Source organism: Urocampus carinirostris, chromosome 16 (genome assembly GCF_059441175.1).
Source record: "Urocampus carinirostris isolate Australia breed hairy pipefish chromosome 16, RoL_Ucar_1.0, whole genome shotgun sequence".
Taxonomy (NCBI): Eukaryota; Metazoa; Chordata; class Actinopteri; order Syngnathiformes; family Syngnathidae; genus Urocampus; species Urocampus carinirostris.
This window is the reverse complement of record NC_142364.1, coordinates 30,261,348-30,286,334: the sequence shown is the minus strand read 5'-3', so window position 1 is coordinate 30,286,334 and position 24,987 is coordinate 30,261,348. Positions and strand designations below refer to the sequence as shown.

General features: G+C 39.3%; 1 protein-coding gene, 2 long non-coding RNA genes and 1 pseudogene across 4 annotated transcripts; 1 reads left to right on the top strand and 3 right to left on the bottom strand.

The window, feature by feature from the left end:
* The first annotated feature begins 5,941 nt into the window (after window positions 1-5,941).
* On the top strand, window positions 5,942-7,479 carry LOC148351031 (uncharacterized). The gene is made up of 3 exons (XR_015847092.1): window positions 5,942-6,131; window positions 6,209-6,375; window positions 7,104-7,479. It is a non-coding gene; the product is annotated as an uncharacterized LOC148351031 (long non-coding RNA).
* An 83-nt stretch (window positions 7,480-7,562) lies between these two features.
* Window positions 7,563-9,161, bottom strand: LOC148351030 (uncharacterized). Its single transcript, XR_015847093.1, has 2 exons — window positions 8,740-9,161; window positions 7,563-8,030 (listed from the first exon to the last, which is right to left on the bottom strand). It is a non-coding gene; the product is annotated as an uncharacterized LOC148351030 (long non-coding RNA).
* On the bottom strand, window positions 9,041-9,175 carry LOC148351029 (U2 spliceosomal RNA; annotated as a pseudogene).
* Window positions 9,176-17,811: 8,636 nt separating this feature from the next.
* On the bottom strand, window positions 17,812-24,175 carry LOC148351028 (growth arrest and DNA damage-inducible protein GADD45 gamma-like). Of its 2 annotated transcripts, XM_088355751.1 has the most exons (5): window positions 24,158-24,175; window positions 21,705-21,734; window positions 20,032-20,126; window positions 19,732-19,939; window positions 17,812-18,453 (listed from the first exon to the last, which is right to left on the bottom strand). In XM_088355751.1, the coding sequence occupies exons 2-5, from the start codon at window positions 21,723-21,725 to the stop codon at window positions 18,340-18,342; spliced, it is 438 nt and encodes a 145-aa protein (XP_088211877.1). In that variant the 5' UTR covers window positions 21,726-21,734; window positions 24,158-24,175; the 3' UTR covers window positions 17,812-18,339. The 2 variants fall into 2 exon arrangements, with proteins under 2 accessions (XP_088211877.1, XP_088211876.1); XM_088355750.1 differs by lacking the exons at window positions 21,705-21,734; window positions 24,158-24,175 and having other exon boundaries at window positions 20,032-20,137.
* Window positions 24,176-24,987: the final 812 nt, after the last annotated feature.

The following is a 24,987-nucleotide window of genomic DNA, read 5'->3' as shown; positions in this document are numbered from 1 at the left end:
TGTTCTACGCATCCTATGGTAAAAGGAGGGGAGTAGCAATTTTACTTGGAAAAGGGGTGGCGTTTAAAGTCGAAAAAGAAGTGAAGGACAATCTGGGGCGATATATAATGATTATAGGGTCAATGGCCGGTTGGGAAATATCAATAATGAATGTTTATGCACCAGTTGAGGAAAAGGGGACTTTTTTTCAAATATTAGCTAAAGTAATAACCAACTGTGCGAAGGGAATGTTACTTATAGGAGGTGACTTTAACACTGTACAGAATTGCAAAGTGGACAAGTATCCTTCAGTACACGGAACAAATACAAAGACGTCGAGGATGTTAAATAACATAACTAAAGAATTGGGATTGATAGATCCATGGAGAGAGAAGAATCCCCAAACAAAAGACTATACTTTCTATTCAAACCCGCATGGCAGCTACTCGAGAATTGATTACTTTTACATTTCAAGACAACATATGCATACAGTAGTAGAGTGTGGTATAGAGAATATTACTATAAGTGACCATTCTCCAATTACTTTGAAATTAAGTTTAGACAATGAACCCCATTTTAGGTATTGGAGGATGAATGTATCTCTCCTCTCAGATAAAAACGTAGTACAGGAAATAAAACGGTGTATAAAAGAATATTTCCAAATCAATGACAACAATGAGGTTTCTCCAACAATATTATGGGAAGGAGGGAAAGCTGTAATAAGGGGGAAATTAATAGAAATATCGTCCCGGCTGAAACGAATACGCTTAAAGAATCAGAAGGAATTGGAGGATAAGATTAAGGAACTAGAAGAAGAACATAAAAAAACACCAAATGAATCCAGATTACAGGTATTAAAAACAACCAGAAGCAAATTAGATGAACTTTTGACAAATAAAGCAGAAGGGGCTCTGCGCTTTGTGAACCAGAGATACTATGAAATGGGCAATAGAGCCAGTCGACTGCTAGCCTTCCAACTTAAAAAGGCCCAAACAGATAGAATTATATCACAAATAAAACATCCTATCTCTAAACAATGTTTAGTAAAACCCAAAGGTATCGCAGAAGCATTTGCAGATTATTATAAAGAATTATACAAGGACTCAGAAAATGACTTAGATAACTACACGGCACAAAACTTTTTAGGAAAACTACATTTACCAACACTAACAGGGGGGGATACATTAGAAATTATTCGCCCCATTACAAAACAGGAAATACAAGATACAATAAATAACTTAAAAATAAATAAATCACCAGGAACGGATGGATTCCCGGGGGTGTTCTACAAAAGCTTTAAGGAAGAATTAACACCAGTACTGCAGAAAGTATTTAACTATGCTCTAACAAAAGGAGATCCCCCCAAATCATGGTCGGAAGCCATCATAACAGTCCTGCACAAAGAAGGAAAAGACCCAATATTGTGTGAAAGCTATAGACCAGTTAGTTTACTTTGTAATGATCTAAAAATTCTTACAAGCATACTGGCAAAAAGAATGCAGAAATTTATAGCGAAATTAATTAGAAATGATCAAACAGGGTTTATTCCGGGAAGGCAGGGTGCAAACAATATTAGGAGGATACTAAACATAATTACGAGCACAAAATCTAAGACCCAACCCTCGATGTTACTGAGCTTGGATGCACAAAAAGCTTTCGATAGGGTGAAATGGAGCTTCTTACATCAATCACTTATAGCTTTTGGCTTCCCTCCAATATTTGTTGAATGGGTGAAAATTATCTATAAAAATCCGAAATCTCGTCTTAGAGTAAATGGTCACTGTTCAGATTTCTTTGAAATCAAAAGAGGAGTCCGGCAAGGGGATTGCTTAAGCCCACTCTTGTTTGCAATAAGCATAGAACCACTCGCAGAATCAATTAGACAAAATGAGCAAATAAGGGGGATATTGGATGAAGGAGGAACAGAACATAAAATATCATTGTTTGCAGACGACCTGTTGGTAATGCTGAAGGAACCTTCGTTATCAATACCACCACTGTTGGAGAGCCTTAAAATATATGGAGAAGTAGCTGGGTATTCAAATAATGAGAGCAAATCAATAGCAATGATGATATCAGGAAAATGTCCAACAGATGTGATTGAAAGGTTTGATTTTAAATGGACAAATAAAGGGTTTAAATATTTGGGGGTGACCATTACACCACATTCCACACAGCTGTTTGATGCAAATTATGGAATGTTGATAAAAGAAATAAGGAAAGATTTGGAAAAATGGGAAATTTTGCCCTTAAGTCTTATCGGCAGGATAGAAACAATCAGAATGAACATATTACCAAGACTATTATTTCTGTTTCAATCCCTTCCAATTCTGATCCCGGCATCCACATTTAAAATGTTAAATAAGTTAATAGCAAAATTCCTTTGGCAAAACAAGAAACCTAGAATAAAATACAAAACCCTGTTAGCTCCTAAAGAAAAGGGGGGCCTAGACCTACCCAATATTAAATATTACTATTGGGCAGCTCAAATTAAAGCACTCATCTTGTGGATTACTACAGACAAAGATGCGATATGGGTGGACATGGAGCAACGATCTTGTCCAAATATGCTGGTGGAATCGTTACCATACATATCAGTCACGAGGTGGAAGAAATTAAAAATCCAGAATGAATGGATTAAGGGAACTATTAAAACTTGGTCAACAATACAAAAAAAATTAAAAATATCAAGATCTGTGAATAGGGCTACCAAAATAGCGAAAAATCCAGATTTTAAACCTGGGGGTATGGAGGTAGGGTTTCAAAAATGGGCCCAAAAAGGACTGATGTTGATTACCCAAGTATTGGAAGCACAGGCAATGAAATCATTCGAACAACTCCAACAAGAGTTAGACCTACCCAGAAATGATTTTTACAAATATTTGCAACTAAGGCATTACCTCCAGAAACACGAGGAATGGGGGAAAATATGTAAGGAGCCAACTAAGGTAGAGGAATTATTAATATCGTATACAAAAGGACAATCAATAAAGGGGGTTATATCAAAACTATATAAAGCCCTGAGAATGGATCTCAGTAATGAGGACATGGCAGTTAAGGAAAAATTGGAACAAGAAACTAATGTAGCGATAAAAGACAACGAATGGGAAAAAACATTGAAAGAGGGACACAAAATAACCAACAGCCCGACATGGAGGGAGTTTGAATGGAAAGTAAAAATGCGATTCTTCTATACACTCTCTATCACTTCAAAATATAAAAATACCTCAAATCTATGCTGGCGTAACTGTGGGGGGGTCGGTGACTTTACGCATATTTTCTGGAATTGCCCTGTAATATTAAATTTTTGGAGAAGTATCCAGAGAGAAATAAAATTAATCACGGGCTGGGAGTTGCGGTTGGACCCAAAGGCTTACGTAATAGGAATTTTGCCAGAAGAATTACTATCTGGTCAACAGAAATATATACTAAGGGTAATGCTTCTGGTAGCAAAGAAAATGATCACAGTGTCCTGGCTGAAACCACAACCTCCTGACATAAAACAATGGAGAGACAAATTAAAGCAAATGTACATGATGGAAAAAATCACTGCAAGACTTCAACTGAAACTTGACCAATTTGAGAAAAGATGGAAGCCTATCACACAAATTTTACTTGATGTCTAAACACCTCCCCCTATTTATTATGTGCGTTGTTGTTTTTTTATTTTTTATTTTTTTTGGGTGTATATTTTGATTTATTATTTTATATATATGTATTTATATATATATATATATATATATATATATATATATATTTCTTTTTGTATGGATGTATTGTATGAACGTTTATTCTTCCTTTCTATTAATAGTATTTTTTTCTTCTTTGTTGTTTCTTCTGTTATTTATGAGTGTGTCAAGTGTATATATTTTGTGTTGATGTATGATGGAGGAATCAAACCTCTGTCAAAATTGGTGTGAGAAATAAAAAGTTAAAAAAAAAAAAAAAAAGTCAAGGAGTGTATCGTGCTTCCTTTTTTTTCTGGGTGATTTGGGGTTTGGCGCCGGATTAGAAGATGCCAACGACGTGCCCGTTGGTGTGGATGGCGTGGTAGCTGTGATGGTGGCCAGCTCTTCCACGGGACGTTCTACATTGGCCTTTAGGTTGGGTGGAAAAAACAAGAATTACTTAATGCTTGTGTATTGCACAAAAACAACTGTGTATAGGATGCTCAACAAGTTGATGTGAGAAATTATAGGATGTGTTCTGGATAATTATTTGATAGTGAATAGATACACAAACCTGACATGTTATTCTTATGGCTGTAAGAGCCTTCTATTGGCCAGCATCACATATGCTTTAGAATTGTCTCCACATTTGGACAACATTTTGAGAAGGTAATTAGTTTACTTAATATGTGTTTACAGAGAAGGCAGTGGACTGTGTGATAGTAATTTGTTTCAACTGTATTTCCACGTGAAATTCGGAGACATTACTCATAATGCATGATGAAAACTAATGCATTCTGATCTCACATGAAATAATCATATTGTAAATAAAACACGACAGCCGAAATTGTGACTATGCTCCTTTAGCGACTGGGCATGTAGATGTAAAAAGCACGACTCGTTTAAGATACAAACAGGGATGGGCTGAACCGTGGTTTTCTGCACAGTTATCCTACTTTACAGTTTGTAGCGTGAAGATTTTTTTTGGGCAGCTCCCTCGGTAGACTTGTGCACTTCGTAAAGTAGCGATTTTGCAATGTTCATGTTTTAACGCGAAAATACGATTTTCTATTGCATTTATGTCTAACTAAGATATCTCAATACATTTCGTTGCAAATAGATGCGCGGTTGTGGAAAACTACTTACATTTGTGCGGTTCCTTTCCGGGCATGTTTGTTGATATTGAGAATTCGCAAAGCCTTCTGGGTAGTCACTTCGCTGCCAAGTGAGGTCGAGAGCCCCCTCGGTCTTGAAGTGGTTACGACATGGTTTGAGGGCACTTCTGCCTCGGTCTTGAGAGTATCGGGACACACCCCATTTTCACGTGAACGCGCAAACCGAGTGACCAGGGCACATAGCGAGTGAAAGTGCGAAGAATGGGACTCAGCCTCAAAACTTGACAGTGGTAGAATCACAGCGCAGCATTGCCTGCCCTCTCCCCTCCTTGATAAACATGTACTCCAATTTGTGTCTCGGCAAGGCCCTTAACCTCATCAAGGACAGGTTACATCCTGGTGTCTAGCTCTTTGACCTGTTGCCTTTGGGGAAGTGCGACAGGTGCATCAAAGCAAAAACAAATAGAATGAAAAACAGTTTCTTCCCAGGAGTTATTACCACCCTGAATATTTTCAGTATCAATGAGAATAATGTACCGTAAGACTGTCACTCTGAATTTGCGCATATTTATTATACTGTGCAACAGGAGTCTCAAACCCAATTGAGTTGGGTGCCGCTGAAGGTAGGGTCCGGATGGTGTGGGGCTAAATGGGGTTATTCACGAAAACAGCGTTGATGAAAACATTCTGCTGTTCTTAAAGGGACAGTGTTTTTAAACGTGTCCACTAGATGTAATGTAACCAAAAATAAGTCCAATGAAGACTACAAACTACGGACACTGAAGGTGAGAAAAATCACATTTTTTTTCTTCCAATTTCTACCCAGTCTTTCACAAAAAAAGATAAAAAGAAGGAAAAACAATTTTATTTTAAAAATGGATCAAAAAAGGGAAGAAGGAATGAGAAATTGAGACAAAAAAGGAAAATCAAGTAAAAATAAAAGTAGGGGGCAAGACAGCCAAAAATATAATGGAGAGAAAAAAAAAGAAAAAAAGAAAGGAATTAAAGAGAAAAAAAGAGTGGGAAATCAATTTTTTCCTTTTTATCTTTCCTTTTTATTTACTTATTTCACTTTTTTTCAAAGGTAAAGAGGCGCGTTTTGACCTCTTTGAGTGGGGGGTTTTGGGGTTTTTAAGGGTTATTGATCTATCTTCGTTATTCATTATCCATTATCCGTTATCGGTCAGTTCATAATACGCTACAAAGCCTAGGAGCCGGGACACTTAGGCCCAATCCCATTTCTCTCACTCGGCCCTGAGGACCCTCCAGTGAGGTCCCTCGATAGAGGAGTGCCCTCCGCCGGTGGAGTGCAAAGTGGAGATGGTTTGGACAAGACTTGCAAGGTTCCACCCCTGTCCAGGAGATGGCGGTAATATTAATTGGCTGTAGACCTCAGTGACGTATTGGTCTACGTTACATGTAAACAACTCGAGTCTCAACCTGTAGTGTGTCAGTTGGAGAGTTCGTGCAACGTTAAAAATGCCCGCTACTGCTGTGTTATTACCGATTGCCTGAAAGCTCTTCATCTTTTCCGTGTCTCCAATCAACGGAGGAGAAATGTGCTATACTGAAGACAGCTTCGGCGCTATGTAGTGCTGATTCACCTTTACAAGGTACGTACACTCAGTAAAAAAATGACCCGTTCGGTCAAATACAGTAAGAGTTAACATACAATGTACGTTCACATAATACCCTATGTTTGTGTAGACATAAATGGCAATCTACTTATTAGTATCTTAATGCCATTTTTTGACACATAGTAGGGGTCTTGAATGTGTGACATGACGAAAAGTAAACAAACACAAGAACAGTCCACCTGACCCTTAAGCTGACATAATATCGTCACCAAACTTCCCTGTACGACCCAAAAACCTTAGTTCATAAGGAATTTAATTCAAAAGAGTTGTCATTGGATATAAAAAAGGTGCTTGATTGCTGTTGTTTGGTCATGATTGTTTTCTGTTGTTGGTGTCAAGGGATTTGTTCAGACCAAAAAAGACAATCGACTTTGGCTTGGACAGATCTATTGACACTAACAAAGATATCATATAATGAAATTGTGAATATGCTTGATTGCAAATAGGATTTTCGAGAAGGGTTGTTCAAACCCTCACATTGTGTTTGCTGTTAATAACATCATATTGGAATATAATATTGTGAATGTGCTTGATTGCTGTTGTGATTGTCATGATTGTTTTTTTTGTTATTAGTGTCAATAAATTTGTTCAAACCAAAAAAATTTCAACATTTTTTCATGATGCTTACATCACAGTTAAAGCGGTCTTTTTCTTTTCTATGCCCACATTTATGTCTAAAATGTTTGTTTTCTATTGTGTTCCAGAGTGGCTGTCCCATAAGCATGGACAGGTTGGACAGGAATGTTCCCATCCTGTGCTTATGGTTGGATGTGGAGTCAGAACTCATTCAGGACTTAAGGTTGAGCAAGAAGGTTATGTGGGCCCTGCAGGAGCTGCTAAAGAGGGAACAGGGCCATGGCTGGAGGTCCTGATCTACGTGTACTGGCTGGCCCACGCTCTGTCCTACCGTGTGGTGTCACGGGTCTTCAGGGTTCCCAGGTCCACCGTACAAAGAATTGTCCACAGTTAATATGGAATAAATTGCCCAAAAGCCATATTTTAGGCTCTTTAAGTCAGACCCACATTTGCATTATGTGCTTTTCTGCATTACTATTCAATAAACATCTTCATTTTGAGTAACACCTTGGTGGTTTATTTCATAATGATGTGAGATACTGCGTGTGAACTATGTGACTGTTGGACAGAAAACAACTACAAATCACTCCAGCTTAAATAATACTTTACTTTCAGAAAAACAAACTCACATTGGGCCAAAATACATAATAGTAAATAAATAATGTGTCACAAATTTTAACAAAAATATACCAATACTTCCATGAAGCTGGAAAACACAAACTGGAACTTCATTGAGTTCTTAATAAAAAAAAATATTTTCCTTTTATAAAACAAAGGGAAACATTGCAGAGATGTCACTGTTCTGGAAATTTGTCCACGAGCTTCCCAAAAAGGACGGGAACCGCTCAGTTTTGGCCACAGTTTCTTCGAGACTTTTCCTCACTCCGGCAGACTCCACTTTCAAAAAGTCAAGGAGTGTATCGTGCTTCCTTTTTTTTTCTGGGTGATTTGGGGTTTGGCGCCGGATTAGAAGGTGCCAACGACGTGCCCGGTGGTGTGGATGGCGTGGTAGCTGTGATGGTGACCAGCTCTTCCACGGGACGTTCTACAATGGCCTTTAGGTTGGGTGGAAAAAACAAGAATTACTTAATGCTGATGTATTGTACAAAAACAACTGTGTATACGATGCTCAACTAGTTGATGTGAGACATGAAATTGACATGTTATTCTTATGGCTGTATGAGCCTTCTATTGGCCAGCATCACATATGCTTTAGAATTGTCTCCACATTTGGACAACATTTTGAGAAGGTAATTCGTTCACTTAATATGTGTTTACAGAGAAGACAGTGAACTATGTGATAGTAGTTTGTTTCAACTGTATTTCCACGTGAAATTCGGAGACATTACTCGTAATGCATGATGAAAACTAATGCATTCTGATCTCACATGAAAGAATCATATTGTAAATAAAACACGACACCCGAAATTGTGTGCAGTAAACAAGCGCTTATGTCCAGAACGGTATTCTGACTATGCTCCTTTAGCGACTGGCCATGTACATGAAAAGCACGACTCGTTTAAGATAAAAACAGGGATGGGCTGAACCGTGATTTTCTGCACAGTTATCCTACTTTACAGTTTGTAGCGTGAAGGTTTTTTTTTTGCCAGCTCCCTTGGTAGATTAGTGCACTTCGTAAAGTAGCGATTTTGCAATGTTCGTGTTTTAACGCGAAAATACGATTTTCTATTGCATTTACGTCTAACTAAGATATCTCAATACATTTTATTGCAAATACATGCGTGGTTGTGGAAAACTACTTACATTTGTGTGGTTCCTTTTCGGGCATGTTTGTTGATATTGAGAATTCGCAAAGCCTTCTGGGTAGTCACTTCGCTGCCAAGTGAGGTCGAGAGCCCCCTCGGTCTTGAAGTGGTTACGACTTGGTTTGAGGGCACTTCTGCCTCGGTCTTGAGAGTATCGGGACACACCCCATTTTCACGTGAACGCGCAAACCGAGTGACTAGGGCACATAGCGAGTGAAAGTGCGAAGAATGGGACGCAGCCTTACTCTCAGCCAAAAGGCCAAGCTAAGGTCCTAGCCCTAAAGCCTTGCTGCGATCATTGCGAATGCACCGTTCCCGGAGGTACTGCTATACCGGGCCGATGCGTGGAGTGGACAAAGCGAGCTCATATTCCATCTCCGAAATGCAAAAATCAAAGATAGTGACTTCATAGAAAGTACACAAGGCCAAGCTAAGGATCTAGCATCAAAGCCGCAACTGAACATAAAGTACACAGTTCTAAAACCACAGCCTGCGGCCTTGAGTTCAGCATATGAGTATAGGATGACAGAATACAGCAACATCCAGTGAGAAAATAATACATACTGTCCCTTTAATATTCATATTATAAGGCAGGGGTCTCAATCTCAGTCTGGGTGCCACAAACTTAAGATCCCTGCTGTAGAGTCTATCATTGATATATAGTTTTTTTAACTATGTTATTCTTTTGCACATTCTTCTATTTTTTATTTGTTTTACTTGCCCTGAAAGGGATAGCCCACCACGCGTAAAGTGAGGCAAATGAACTAATTGAGACACTTCGCTTATGACAACAACAGAGAACCAATCAGAAACCAGAGACTTGTCACTAGGTAGACACCGAGGTAAAGCTTAGGCTGCTATTGGTTGAAAGTGGATTTGTTTGAAGGCCAGATGACGAGCGTACGTCCATATGGCATTATGGTGAAGCTTGAGGCCTACTTTGTTTTGTGGCAACTTTTCTTTTGCACTTTGACCCCTCCCCCCTCTTCTTGAATGACAAGTCATCTCCTGGTTCTGGCAAAGTGTGCCTTCGGTTCTGTCTGCTCTGATCCTCGTGCCCCCATTGAACCCAAACCCCTCCTGCAGATTTCTGTTTTGGGTACTGATGGGGAGTTCACGAACGAAACGGCCCCATAGGCTGGCTATTTAAGAAGGCTACCCATCGATGAGTAGCTGGCTCCCTTCGAAACTCTTTCTCTCCGTCTCTCTTTCTCGCTTTTTCTTTCTTTCTCGCTTCCTGGCTTAAGCTCTCTTTCTCTCTCCCCCTTTTCTGTTCTCTCTTTCTCTCACTTTCCCTCAAAGCCATAACAATGCTTGAGTTTAAAGCGCTACTGTCCAGTACATATTTTTACTACAGTTTACAGTGAAGGTGTCACACCAAAAAAAACTCGCTTTTGAGACACATTTTGATAAAAGTCCACACTGTAAATACACTGTAAATACACTAAAACACCAGGTGAGCACCTAGAGATATTTGATTGGTTGAGCGGTAAGGGTGGGTGGAGCTATGCAAAGAGTACAAGCGCACCCGTCTGTCTTTCGCCCTGCACTGTCTGCGCCCAAGGTAAATACGCCAGGATCCTCAAATGCATAATTTTATAAAGTTTTTACAAAACTGCTTGCAACTTGTTTTGAAACCATTTATGAAAAAATGGAGGTCAAATTGAGCCTCCACGATTTTAAGTAATTGCGGGAGGGACACAAGTTTAAAGTGGTATATTTATTGACTTTTGGGACACAGGCTCTGGCATTATTCTTGTTTCAAACAATAAAGGCTAAAAATATATACTAGCGTTATATATTTTTCAAATTAATTAATATGGTGCCCAATGTTTTATTATCACTGGTAATATAATATCTAAAGAACCATTTTTAAGCCAAAAGAGCTGACTCTTTTCAGTGAGCCTGGCCGAAAGAGCCGGTTTTCTAAAAAGAGTCGAAATTTCCATAACTAATTTGGGGTGAAAGGCATCGTCTCAAATGTCCAATGCAGCAACAGCAGCTGCTACTGAACCTCCTTTTTTTAAGGACAAAAGAGGAGAGTGGGGGCGGGTCCCCATGCACTTTTGTTGAACGCCCCTCCCTTGGTTCTTTTTGCTCTTTGTGCCCATTGAAGAGGGAGCAAAAGTGTCGGCTGCAGCTTTTGTCTGAGTTTTGTTTTGGCGAGTGGACTTGTGTATGGGTTGGTGGGCGGTGAGGTGGGGTACAAGTGCATTTAGCCACCTGATGTTTTCATGAGCACAAGCACAACTACAAACTCATTGTGTTTGTGACGAATACGGGAGTTGATTTTTGAGGCAGAGAAAAAAGTTCATATCATTGTGCAGCAGTGTTGGGACTAAAACGTCACAGAGGAAGGCGTTCCTGGAACGAAATTACTTTTCTTTGAGTACTTTAACGCATAATTAATCACATTTCATAACTCTACAGTGCACAACCCTTAATTTGCCAAAAATATGTCCTATACAGACTGTTATTTTCAACTGAATACAATTATGGTAGCATCTCAAGCACAGAGTGCGCTGAATTTCTCCTGATGGAGATATTCTCCCTATTATCTATACTGACATCCAAGCCGAATCTACAACTAAAAAATAAAGAACTGAAATCAGAAGGTAAGTGTATATGTGAATATTTGGTTGTGTGACACCAGTTGTGAGGGGTAGGCAGAGTGTGGAGAAGGAGTGGGGCTTTCTAAAGGAAAAACAAACCAAAATGGGCAAACGTTATGGTAAAGTGTGCTAAATTTTAGCATTTTTGCATTACACCATTCCTGGAGGAAAAAGTAAACTTCTTGGACAGTACCCAGAAATGTATTTTACAGCAAGTTTAGAAAATCATATTATAATATTTAATAGACATCAGACAAATTAAAGCTAATTAGAAAAAAAAATAAAGGAACACTTTTTATAATATTTGAGAACTAGATTTTGCTATATTGTGTACTGCAACAAAAAAAGGTACCACAAATCACAAGGAAGATTACAAACTACGAAGACTCAAATTGACTGAACTGGACCATATTTATTTCAGTTTTTTTGCCCAGACTTTCACAACATTTTTGTTTTTTTGGTGTACCCGTAGCAGCAAGATGGCAGACAACTGTGTCAGCTCCCAATTATGCAAAACAATTACACATTTTTCATTTATGTTATGTATATGATAGTTGGTGTATTTTTCCTCAGTATTCAAACAAACTTTTGTTTTTGTTTTTTAATGGATGAACTTTTCTCTTACCACTAGGCGGTGCTGAATATAAACAATGTCCCTTTAATGCTAGAATCTGTGTAGAAGCTTTGCTAATATTACCATGTAAACAAACACACACAGACAGGCATGCACACTGTTTTGCAAGCACACAGCTGTTGCAAAAACATAAGTCTTCATCAACATTCAGCCCTGGAGGGGCTGGGGGTCCTCGAGCATTTCATACAGGCACAGCAGCAGTGATCAGAAACTCACAGTGACCAAACTGCACCATTTTCTTCTCATTTTATTGCTAAGCAACACAATCGAGCAACATCTAGTGGTCAAATAATACACGCTGCCCCCTTAAGTTTTTACTGTAGCTGCACATGTGAAGGATTACAGGCAGTCATTGGGATTTAAGTAATTAATCTAAAACTGGAATAGTTATTATTACCGTGCATTAACATGAACACATACAAATAAACACACACTGAATGCAGTCCACGTCCATCAGAACCATCTGCTGCAGCTCTCGTGCCTATAGAAAAGAGTTTGGGGGGCGGGCCCCCTTTTTCATTGACGGGACAGTTGAGAAGCAGCATGTGGCTGCAGCAGCAGGCAGGCCTCTTTATGGGCTAGGTTGAGGAAAAGGGCAAATGAGGTTGCTTCGGGTAAAGTTGGTCAGATGAATCTTTGCAAAGTAGCAAGATCATTTGCTTGAGCTCTAATGGGAAAACGAAAATCTACCTCAAAACATAACAGAATGACCAAATTCAAAATGATACAAGCGGGAATACAAATTCAGTAAGTGACGAAAAATTCTACTAATTCAAAACATATATATAAAACAATGTGATTACTCAAAATAAAACGCATTGAGCAAGCTTTTTCAGTTCCACGGCACATGAGGGAAAAAAATATTTATTCCATTTTTGGGGATATGTCGATAGTCTCAGATCCAACCCTAACCCCAAAAACCTAACCCTGGTCCTAACCTTAAATTGATATTTTCTTTATGTTGGCCAGTCTCAGATATGGCTTCTTCTTCCTTGAAGGCCAGCCTCTCAGAGTCACCTCTTCAATGAAGATGTGCACAATAATGTCTTACGGGTACTAATGAACCAAGCTGCTATTGTAGGACCTGTAAGGCTCTAATGTACTTGTCGGCTTGCTGCTTCCCTTTCTTTTTGTGCTGTTGTCGGAAGGGTGTAGTACACAGCATTGCAGGAGATCTGCACTGTCATGAACCAGAACAGGATCGGGACCCAAACACGTTACTCACACAAGCCTTTTTTTACGGGAAATGGGTAATCATGCAGGTTAGGCAGGAGTCTGGCGTGAAATGATAGGAAGCCAGAGGCCGACGAGACTGATACCAATTGCCCGAGTTGATATCGGACAGGACAGGACAGACTGGATAGATAATAAAACAGGATATCGAAAATAAACAGGACAAACTAAATGGGAACGAAAACTGGAGAAAATAATAAACAGGACAAAAATAGACGGAAGCAAAACTTGAAACCGAAATTAAACAGGACAAAAAAAACGGGAACATACCGTACAGGATATACCAACAAGAACAGGACCGAGTCAAAACCCACGTCATGCAGGACTGACAAAGGAAAAATGAGAGCACTGAGCTTAAGTAGACAGAAAGCCAATCTGTAAGTGAGCCGCAGCTGGTGGCACACGGGCGGGGCCAATTGGGCGCCATGGCAACCGTGACATTCAGTTTCTTGGCAATTTCTCACATGTAATAGCCTTCATTTCTTAGAACAAGAAAAGACTGTCACACAAAAGTTCTGTTTTTCTGGCCATTCTGAAAGTTGAATCATACCCACAAATGTGATTTTCTAAAGTAACTCAAAGTCAGTATTATGGCTTATCTATCTATGTGAACTGTTATCAGCTGTGCTAACACATTTGAAAAGGGTTTTTTAACCGTTAGGGTTCTATTGCAATTAGCAAATATAATGTACTATCAGAACACTGGAGTGCTGCCTGCTGGCTTCTATACACCTATGTAAATACAAGCCGAATTAGAGTACCCGCCAATGCCGGGCCATGTTCATCAATTTGGTTGTTTTTTTGTTGGGGGTGACTTGACACGAAACCTGACTTAAGACACTCGTAGAGGCCTCATGTACAGCTGTGTCAATTTTCACGAAAAATCGGTTCAGCCATTTCGGAGCCTATAAATCACATACAAACACCCACACAAATTGAAATTTATGAAGGAGATTGGATTTGGATTACATTAAAAACCAGGCATTAGCAGCTAAAAGAAGGCCTTTACCTGATTCATAATGTATGGGGTTTATTTCTTAATAGTTTCATGTAATCTTCAGTGGAAAAAAATGTAATATTCCTTCAATAATGAGGACATTTCTAAGCCCCCACAAACTTTTGAACTGTCGTGCATATCTCATTTTTATTTTCTTTACTATCTTGAGCAGCTTTGTCCTCCGTAGTATCAAAGCTTCCATCATCCGCACGCTTCAGCCTTTCTTTCTACTGCTCATTAAACAGAAAAGCAGATGGAGCGAGTGCCGGCTGTGTTGCTGAGGAGATTTAAAGTGCTGATTGCCTTTCAGCTGGTCTTGCTTTGTTTGTGACTGCAGGGCGTTGAACCTGCAGCAGCTGTTGACTTTGCAATGCTGACACAATACTTGAAGGTCGGTTTGACTTTAGAGTCCCAATCCAAAGTCACAAAGAACTAAAAGAGAATAAAGTACGGGTGCCCACTCCAAAATGACACCTTCATTATATTGCAACAAATAGTTGGATGCAATTGCTTTTATAGCAAGAGAAATATCACAGCTTAAAGGGACAGTGTGTATGATTTACCACTTTCTAGTGGTTATAAAAACTTCAGTAATTAAAAAGACAATATTGATTTAAAAAGTAAGCAAAATACATAAATCACATTTTTCGATTTGGTCTTTGTGAGAACAGCATCTGATTTAAAGCTACAGGCTTAAACAGCAAATAAAATGAAGTAATTCACATCAATTTCTTACATTTTAAGCCTGGCACTCACGTAGCGCCGACCACGTGGGGAATTTAGTGTTCAGACCTTTGGCTGGACAAGGCCGATGGCGCTGTGCCCCCGCATACGTGACGCCATTTTCAGCTGCGTTGTTTTCATTTCTGCTCCGAGTTGTTTATGTCACGTGTTTTCATATCTGACGACTTAAGATGGCTATTACAAAGACAAGCACATATAAACTATTGCGCCAAAATAAAACGCGGATAGGGGCGCCAACGCATAAAACGTGAGCCCTTTGTTTTTAGACGATAGCGCTTTAGGGCAACCAAACTGTGGAGAATAGTGCCAGATTACGACACAGATATGTCTTTTTATATCGTTGTAATTGCCTGGTTTCCGCCGTAATGGACCAGATTGCATTTGCTTTTTATCGTTCCTCAAGGATTAAAGTAAACACTATTGCCATAGATGATATGGGAAGAAAAGTGTAGCATTTGATTCATAACTTCCACTCCTGTTCAATTAAAATGTATGGATTGATATATATAAATATTCAACAAAGTATTGTTAAACCTCCCCTTTTGCTCCTGTTATGTATTAAATGGTTAATGATGGCAAAAACATCGACTAATTGCTCCTCTAAAACGGTGTCATAAACATTTCCAGACATCACATTTGTATTTAGAGCGCATGCGTTGTTGAAAAGAGCAGCTCGCAGTTTTCCTCTGTGCCACTACGAAAAAGGAATAAGCTGCACCGTGTTTAGAGGAACAGTGTTTAAAATGTAGCAAAAAAGTTGTCATTTATGTTGCCCAACACTGCAGTGTTGTCACCTCTGTTGTATTTTGTTGAATGTGTGCTCAACAAAAGAAAAAAAAAACACAATAATAGGGGACCAAAAAATACATGAACTACCATACAAATATGCATTTTTTTAAATAGTTTTAGGTTGAGAAATTAGCATTTATTTTCCATAACAGGAGCTTCACCTAGACGGAGGTGACATACTGTAAATGTTAAGACTAAGAATTGGGCCCCGTGCCTTAAAGTGTTAAAACTGATACAGAAACACAACACTGGATTAAGTAAAGAAAGTCAGAGGGGAGAATCAGTAGAACATCTAAAAATGGAATGCAAGATGCAAAGGTAAGATTGGACCTAAAAATCCAGCCAGACCTAACATTGGGCCGTGGTTATTCAAGCCTGACAGAGCCCCAACCCCACCAATTTGAACTAGGTTTTAAAAAACGGAGCCCAAATCAAACCTGAAAATTCTTATTTTTTTTGTGAGGACTCGGGAGGAGAAAGTGATTTATGATAAAAATCAAAGCATGTTTTTGTTCAACTAAATCTAAGTTTAACAAGACGTTTACATCACTTATATTTATGTCTATAGCGTGTCTATAGTGAATATGGCACTTTAAGTGGGAGAGGCAGAGGGACAAACAAAGAACAATGACCGGTGGATTTTTTAAAAAACGCAGCGAGAAATAAGGCCAGCCCGACCAGAATATAATAATTGACCTTCTAGGCCAGACGCATCCCAAAATTCACTGTTTAATAGGATTTGAGGACTCGGGTAGAGGATAGAGAGTCATTGAAGTAAGTTAGTGGAATAGGGGTGTATGGGTTTGTAAGAGTGGAGCAGAGTTAAAATATGTGTCATGATAGGGCGTGGTATTGCACCAAAGTGATGAGCCAACCACTGTTGAAGAAAAAGGAGAAGAAGAAGAAGAGAAAGAAGAAGCACCAGAACCAGAAGAAGAAGAAAAGGGAGAAAAGGAAGTAGAATAACCAGAACAAGAAAAAGAAGAAAAAGAAGAGATTGGTAGGTGTCATATTTGACCCTGATCTATCCTTTGAATCGCATGTAAAGAAAATTACTAGAACCGCTTTCTTCCATCTTCGTAACATTGCTAAAATTCGTTCTATACTGTCTCAGTCGGATGCGGAAATTATAATTCATGCGTTTGTTACCTCCCGTCTCGATTACTGTAATGCACTACTCTCTGGTCTCCCGAAGTCTAGAATCAAGTCTCTTAAGCTGGTAAAAAATGCCGCAGCGAGGCTTTTAACTAGGACAAAAAAGTCCGATCACATCACACCGATTTTGGCTAACCTGCATTGGCTCCCAGTTAGCCTTAGATGTGATTTCAAGGTTCTCTTAGTATTATACAAAATCATACATGGACTTGCTCCCTCTTATCTTTCACATCTGATTTCCCCCTATGTCCCGGTCCGAAGCCTACGTTCTGAGAGTGCCGGTCTTCTGGTGATCCCAAGAGCAAAGAAGTGTTCTGCTGGTTCGAGAGCATTCTCCATCCGGGCACCGGTGCTGTGGAATGCTCTTCCCCCTGAGATCCGATCTGCAACCTCAGTGGAAATGTTTAAATCTAAGCTTAAAACTCACTTCTACTCTATAGCCTACAAATAACCTACTCTTCTCGTCGGCTCCAGAGCAGGGGAATGTATAATAATATTCTGAAAAATAGTCTGTGTAATATAGTGCAATAATCTGTGAAGCCCTTTGAGACTCTTCGTGATTTACGTCTATACAAATAAAAATGACTTGACTTGACTTGACCATGAATACTGTACATTCAGATGCAAAGAAAATAACAAGGACGGAAAAATTCAAGTCTCAAAATATTTTGAAAGAACATTTTTGCCTTGCAAGGTTATATTCTGCAAAGAGATTGACAAGAGAAGTAATGAATTCAAATGTAATTTTATTTCTTACTTTACATCTTCAGTCAACATTGCAAAAATGGGACATGGGAAAAACACTTTCATGTGTTACCTAGAATTTAATTTGATACATTTATTTAGCCTTTTTAAAAACTAAAGTCAATATAAGTGTTTTTTGCAGGTTTGATAGTTTGACTGTATTCCAAAGGCAATCCTTCAAGGTAAAGTTATAATGCACTGTATTTGTTGTCATTTTCAAACTTCTAAAGTGAAACCTTTAGAGAATTAAGACAATTCTGGAAAGTGGGAAAGATTTTCGCCGACCGCAACTGCTGACATGTTGCACAGCCGAGAGGCCGCCATCAAAAAGTCTCTTTTCGTTGGCGATTCCTCTCCTTCAGCACCGCTTCTTCTCCTTCTGCGCGTGCTTGGATGAGCGTGCGAGTGCCTCGTAGTACACACGCCGCTTCTCCTTCCTCTCCAAACCTCATCCGCACAAAGAATGAGGGTCGATGGCGTCGCTCTTGAGGCATACCCGACCTCATTCACACAAAGAATGAGAGTCATCTTGGTATGGACGGGACAAGAGGCGACGATGGGCCGGGGCCCGGGGCCCCGGAAGGCCTGGATTGGGAATCCTCCTCAGGAGTATCCAGGGATGAGCAGAGACAGCGTCATCCTGTCAGGATGAGCGTTTCTTGAATTCACAGAGAGGAGCCAGATGGGAAATCAGCGCCCCGGAAGGGTGATCTCGGGTACCCAGTCGTTCTGGAGTCGGCTCTCCTCGCAGAACAAGTGCAGCTTTTCCAGGGAGGGGTCTTCCCAAGCACCCTCAGATGGGTTCTGTTTGAAGAAAAGAGGACACATGTGATTAGCAATCTTTCTATTTATCACAAATACCTGCATTTACATTCTACCATAAACATTCGCAACTCTACATGATTAATTTGTGTCATTGGTTTGACAGTGTATATTTTCACCGCTAAATGTCTCTGTATTTTGTAGCGCGACCTTAAACAAGTGCTACAAAGCACAAGTAAGAAGACTAACTGAGGAGACTCAAAGTGACCAAAAGCAACCAGACGCAAACTGTTTACATCCAACTATACAGTATTTTCCCACCTTAAGAGTGAATATTATCAAAGATATTTTCTTTCTCTTTCTGCAATATGTCAATGCACATGAAAACCTAAATGATTCCCAATTAATTGCTGAAAAATCCACTTTTGACAGATTATTCATGTCTTGGTAATGAGTGTGCCTCACCTGTCCTCACGGAAATATGAACAAAAAATATATTAAATGGAGATTCAGCTCAGTAGCCTAGATGGTAAGGCGCCCGCTTTGAGACTGGGAGGTTCGGGTTCGCGCCCCGGCCGAGTCATTCCTAAGACTTAAAAAGTGGTCGGCGGCGCCCTCTCTTGGCTGCGGCTGCATCGGGTCAGGTGCAATCGACATTTCGTTCTGTGTACATTGTTACACAGAATGACAATACAAGGAAATTATTATTATTATTATTATTATTTAATGTTGAAGTTTTTTATTATTAAAATTAACAATTTATTTATTTTTGTTTTCGAGATCTCTGAATTTCCACATTATATTATGAATATTATTAACACATTAGTATGTAACATAATACTGCAGTTGCAGTGTAAGGCATGCAATTATCTTGCCTCATGGCAGAGGGCGATATTGAGAACAAGGATATAGTGCAAACCTCAGCCCCAAACAACGACATTAGTTATAGTATTAGCAAGCTAACTGCAATTCCAGCTATCAAGTAATATCCTTCTTGCCGCATGGACTTTTTTTTTTCATAATGGAGGATTACCTACAGTATGTATTGATGTTTTTATCGAGCTCCAGTTCAATAACTTTGTTTATAAGTTCCAGTTAGACCTTAAAAGTTTTTTTCTATGCTACAATTTAAAATTGCGTTCTTGCTCGGCAAATACAACGATGAGGAATAAATAGCTTCATTCATTTGTATATCTGACGTTGCCTCACCAGACACAAATCTAACCACATATTACTATACTAAAGGTTCCCATCCACATTATTGAGCGAAACCTTAAGACCGGTGTTCCTATTTGACGTCTCTGGATTTGCTGGACATACCGTGATGAGGACGCAGTGAGCATCATCGAGCTTCTGGGAATCCCCTGCGACGATCTCAGCCAATCGCTGCTTGTCGCTGACACGGACGATGCTAATGTCGTTATCGAAACAGAAAGACTGGATGAGCGTGAAATGGATCTGCAAAGCAACATCACGATCGAAATCTTCATCCACGGCCAGCACGCAGAAGGACACGCTGTCCGGATCACTGTAAAAACCCACCGAAAACAACAGTTACCTCTATGCTGAGGATAAAGAATTCAGTGAAACAATGGTAAACGTTGCACGACCCTAACTTACTCAGTCATGATTTTGGCGCTCTCGTAGACTCCAACTGTGAGTCGATCATCGCTCTGAGCACAGAGCAGAGCTTCTTTCAGGGATTTTCCAGGACACTGCATGATGAAGTTGTATCGTAATCGTACTGTTTGTGATGCTTTCAAAGACCCGGCTACCTTTTATATGACGATCCTGGCACACGTCTGCTGTCTGATTGGCTCTTTCAGGAACAATGGTTACAACAGGCCTGCTGGCCTCAGCCTGCCCCCAAGACGCGTGTCTTTAGAACTTGTGGCAGAGTCTTTTGAATGAAAAGATCAGACGGAAAGACTTTCTGACCCAGCTTTTTGAATCCTGAAACCACACACGCAGTGTTGAGTGTGTTGCTGAAGATCAATAATCAGTTACAGTTACTTATTGCTTTACTCAAAAAGTAATTTGGTTAACCCCTGATTTCAGATTCACCAAAAAGAAGCACACTACTGTAAAAGTGACAAATTACCTCAGATAATCGCATAGAAGCCGACCCCCTAAAACTGCTTTACAATAGTTGAATAATAAAAGAAATAGATGAAAACATGTACACAAACTTGTGGAAGCAGTGAACCCATCACGTTTCGTGGCTTTTGCAATCCTGAGAGCTTGCTAAAGAAAACTTAGCCAAGACTCTCCATATCCATTTTGTATCTGGGCTTCAAACCACTCCAATATCTCCTTCTCCATTTCTGGGTACAATATGATAACTTTTATTTTTGTTCTCCAATTGCAAAAATAATTGTGAAAATAAACAGACCCAAATTGACAACACTTTTGATATAAATTACTTTTGCCCCACTGATATCCCGTTGGTCTGTTCTTCCTGTATAAGCCACACCTCCTTCCTCACGTGCAGCCTACCATTCGCTACTGGTGACACACAACCAAATATGCACGTACAAGCTGAATCTGTAAGGTTCCAGCACGCCTACGCCAGCCAGAGGACGCCATGGTAGTGATTGGATTGAAGCTGATTTCAGTATTTTATGTAAAAGTTGTAAATTTGGCTAAGATGCAAGTATATATGGTAGGGAGAATATCTCCATTAGGAGAAAGTCAGCAATTTATACTCCGGCACCAACATAACTATATTCACTTGTACTTTGGAGATAAATAAGCATACCAACCATACAAAGCATGTTGCTGTTGTATGTGACAACATAAGTGATGCATTAGTATTCGTTCAATCATGAATTATATCTAATAAGTTGCGTAATAGCGCAGTAACCCACTATATTATAAAAATACTTTTATGTTCAAAATTTTCATTGATTATACATACCATGAGCCTTTTCCTTGAGAGAGCTAACTTAGCTGCTTTGGGTACCCGAATAACGTGAGGTTTGGTCACTTTAAGTCTTTGTAATTAGTGTTCTTCCTTGTTGTTTTTAGCACTCCTTTTTATTGCACAAAACAGCAACATCTCGCTGTCACCCTGGATGATTACCAGCCAAACACAGGGCTAAAATGTTTTTTTTAATACCTTAAGTATTCAATTGTATTTAATCGTACAAAAAAACTCTTTAACCATCGCAAAATTTTTATTTTCTTGAAAACATATCCCGTGACTTTTAATTTTTTTTGTTGCTGCTAATTGTTATTGCACGAAACTGTAAAAACATATTAATACATATTTGGGGGCTTTGTTGCTGCTAAACTTTTATTGCACTTGTTTTCATTGCGCTATCCTCTACGATGAACTATTTTTTTCATAAGTGCCCTGCCTAATCTCGTTGAATACAATGTTTCATAACGTTGATATCAATGACAATAAAGGGCATCCAATTCAATTTTTAAGCTGACGTTTTCACAAATACAGACCTGCACCTGCGTTTGCATAAACCTCTTGAAAAAAACGTATGTGAAATGCTTTTCCTTTTAAATTATAATTAAGAATTAAGAAATTATCAACTGTTGAAATAAGCAATTATCATACATACAGTTACATAGAAATAAATAACTCATTCCGTTTTTATTTCGTTTTAGGGTAATGAATAATTTACTGCGGTAATGTCAATATTATATTACTACAATAATGTGTTTGGTATAGTTAACTAACAACATACTGTATCTTGTTGGCATTTGGGCAAGTTTCTTTTAAATAAACATTTTTTAATTTGGGGGGCGGTGTGGGCTCACTAAAGTCAAACTTTATGGTCGGACCAACTTTGAATGAAAAGTTTACAAGTGTAAATGCATTGGCACGCGCCGCTTATTTGCATAAGTAAAGCAAGCAGTTCGAGCGCGTGCAAGCGTTTGTAAAGCCTTATCTGTCTGCATCCGTCTCCATGACGACCGAGGGGCGCCATCTGTCCCCCAGGGGAAGGGCCCTGCAGCACCTGCTGCGTGGGGCTACACACAAAACATTTTAGCTGCTGTAGACTTTACGTAGTAAACACATAGTCGTGTGCACGCGTGTGGTGTATAAATGGAAATAAATAAAAGCAAAAGTGGAAAACTAAGCTGAAGGTAATGCAGTTAGCCCCGGGTCACATTGCGTTAAAAAAAGTCCAAAGAGCCAGTCCCAATACGATCGTTCTCGTTTGTGAGTACATATACATGCAAACATGTACATGTCATATTTTTAGTATTTGTTTTTTTACTCACATTTTTAAAAGGGTTTTAAACAATTTTCAAACAAAAATTAATGCAATGCATTTGGAATAAAAATTTGTTACAGATTCTGGTTGGGATAAAAAGTTACCAAAGTCATCCCATCGCTTAGTAGTCACATTCAACCCATTTAATCTCCTATATTTATTTTTCAAATTAGTCTGATTAAGTTGGTTTTGAAACGCTCACAATTCATGCAAAATGATATAATGGGTCCCTGTTTTAAGCACTCCGTTTGATAATGAGTTCTATAGAATTACTGTAGTTTTTCCTGCAGGTGTATTTTTGTAATATTTCTCTAGTAGTATATTTTACGTATTTTTGAAATAAAGTATTACTATAGTTCAATATTCATAATAATCCCGTAATTGTATTATTGTAGTATTTGCCTGTTCAGGAGACAAACGCTGCGAAGCAAGAGCCGAGGGAGATGTGCTCAAAAGGAGGGATGGTATTTAATAACCAAATAAGGTACAAAGTAACGAACACACAAGTGGTCATAAAACAACAAAATCTCAGAACAAAACCAAAGTTGACATGATGGTGAAAGACAGAAATTACTGGATAAAGGCGGCATCACGGTGACAAGGCAATGACCTGACGCTGTGTGCTGTCTGAGCAGTATTATAGGAACATGTGCAGGGAGTTCGACCACAATGTGTGTACGCCCAGTTGGCATCCTCTGGGGGAAGTCGGACTTTTTCTACGTATACTTCTCTGTAAATACTTTCCTTTCTAAATCTAAATTTTGCTTTTACTTTTTGAAAGCAACCTTTCCGGTCACATCGGAATGTAACAACTTGAATTTGTTGCCTGAAAAGCAGCCCTTTGAGACTTTTTGTCATTAAGGGCTTTACAAATAAAATTGACTTTACAAATACATTTTGACAGATTTTTGATTGATAATCCCGCAAAAAAACCTCCCTTGTTGATCCATCCAGTACCTTTTCATGCAGCGAGCGTGGGGGGTTGCCGAGTGGCAGTGGGTCACGCATCCCCAAAGCAACACCTGTCGCGTGACCACACGCCAAACTAGGAGGAGGAGGGGGGATACCTCCGCCAAGCAGATGTGCTGCAGCCACAAAAGAATAGTATCGATTTGCACGCGCCTGCCCTGTGGCGATGCTGCAAATCCCCACTTGGCTCCGCGCATGCATACTCGTGCGCAGCAGAAAGAAACCGAAAGTTTCAAATTTGCCAATAAACACCACGTGTTATTCCAATAATGCCACGATAAGCTTTTGTTGAAGCAGAAAACACGCAGCCGACGTTCTTTGCGTTTGTGTACATCGCACACACACATGACAAGATGGTGATTTTATCGCAGTGTGTTCGTCTGCAAGTACTTTTCATTGTGAAACTTTCCACTGCAATCTGTTGTGACCTCTTTCACATTCAAATTAAAAGCGAACTCAGACAGGGCCGCGCATGCAAAAGTTGTGGACAATAGATCCGCCCCGGGGCTTGACCTGGGTGGGTTTAGGGTTTGAGGGGGGGCTTCACCACGACACTTCTCCATCTGCCGTGTTGCTTTCATTTCAACAATGAATGGAATCAATCAGGTCGAGCCCGGGTGCTCCTGCACCGCCTCCTGCAACAGCACGATTGCGCTTTTAAACAAAAGGCTGCGAGCGTTTTCATTCACTTTGAAAAAAAGACACTTTTAGGGTAGTGTATTGCCGTATTCGTGCAATGATTAATAAGTCAAATTATTTCACTGGCTACAATTACAAAACAATGATGGCAACGGTAATTGAAGTTGAGCACCATGGTCGTTACGAGCCCGTTTTAGTTTCAACCCAATCTTTTCACAAAGATTCTATCTATCTATCTATCTATCTATCTATCTATCTATCTATCTATCTATCTATCTATCTATCTATCTATCTATCTATCTATCTATCTATCTATCTATCTATCTATCTATCTATCTATCTATCTATCTATCTATCTATCTATCTATCTATCTATCTATCTATCTATCTATCTATCTATCTATCTATCTATCTATCTATCTATCTATCTATCTATCTATCTATCTATCTATCTATCTATCTATCTATCTATCTATCTATCTATCTATCTATCTATCTATCTATCTATCTACCTTGGTCATATCCCTCAAGAGGGGTGACCGGCAGCAAGACAAACACATACACAAAAAACAAAAAAAAAGAAAGAAGGAAAAAAAGCACCAAAAAACACAAAACATTTTGACCATGACCAACCCAAATGTCCAAACAAGGTAGGCACCTCGGCACCTAAATTGGTCAAGCTTTCGTCCATCCAGATGAAACGGGACACAAGAGAGCAGCCATGTCACTCCGG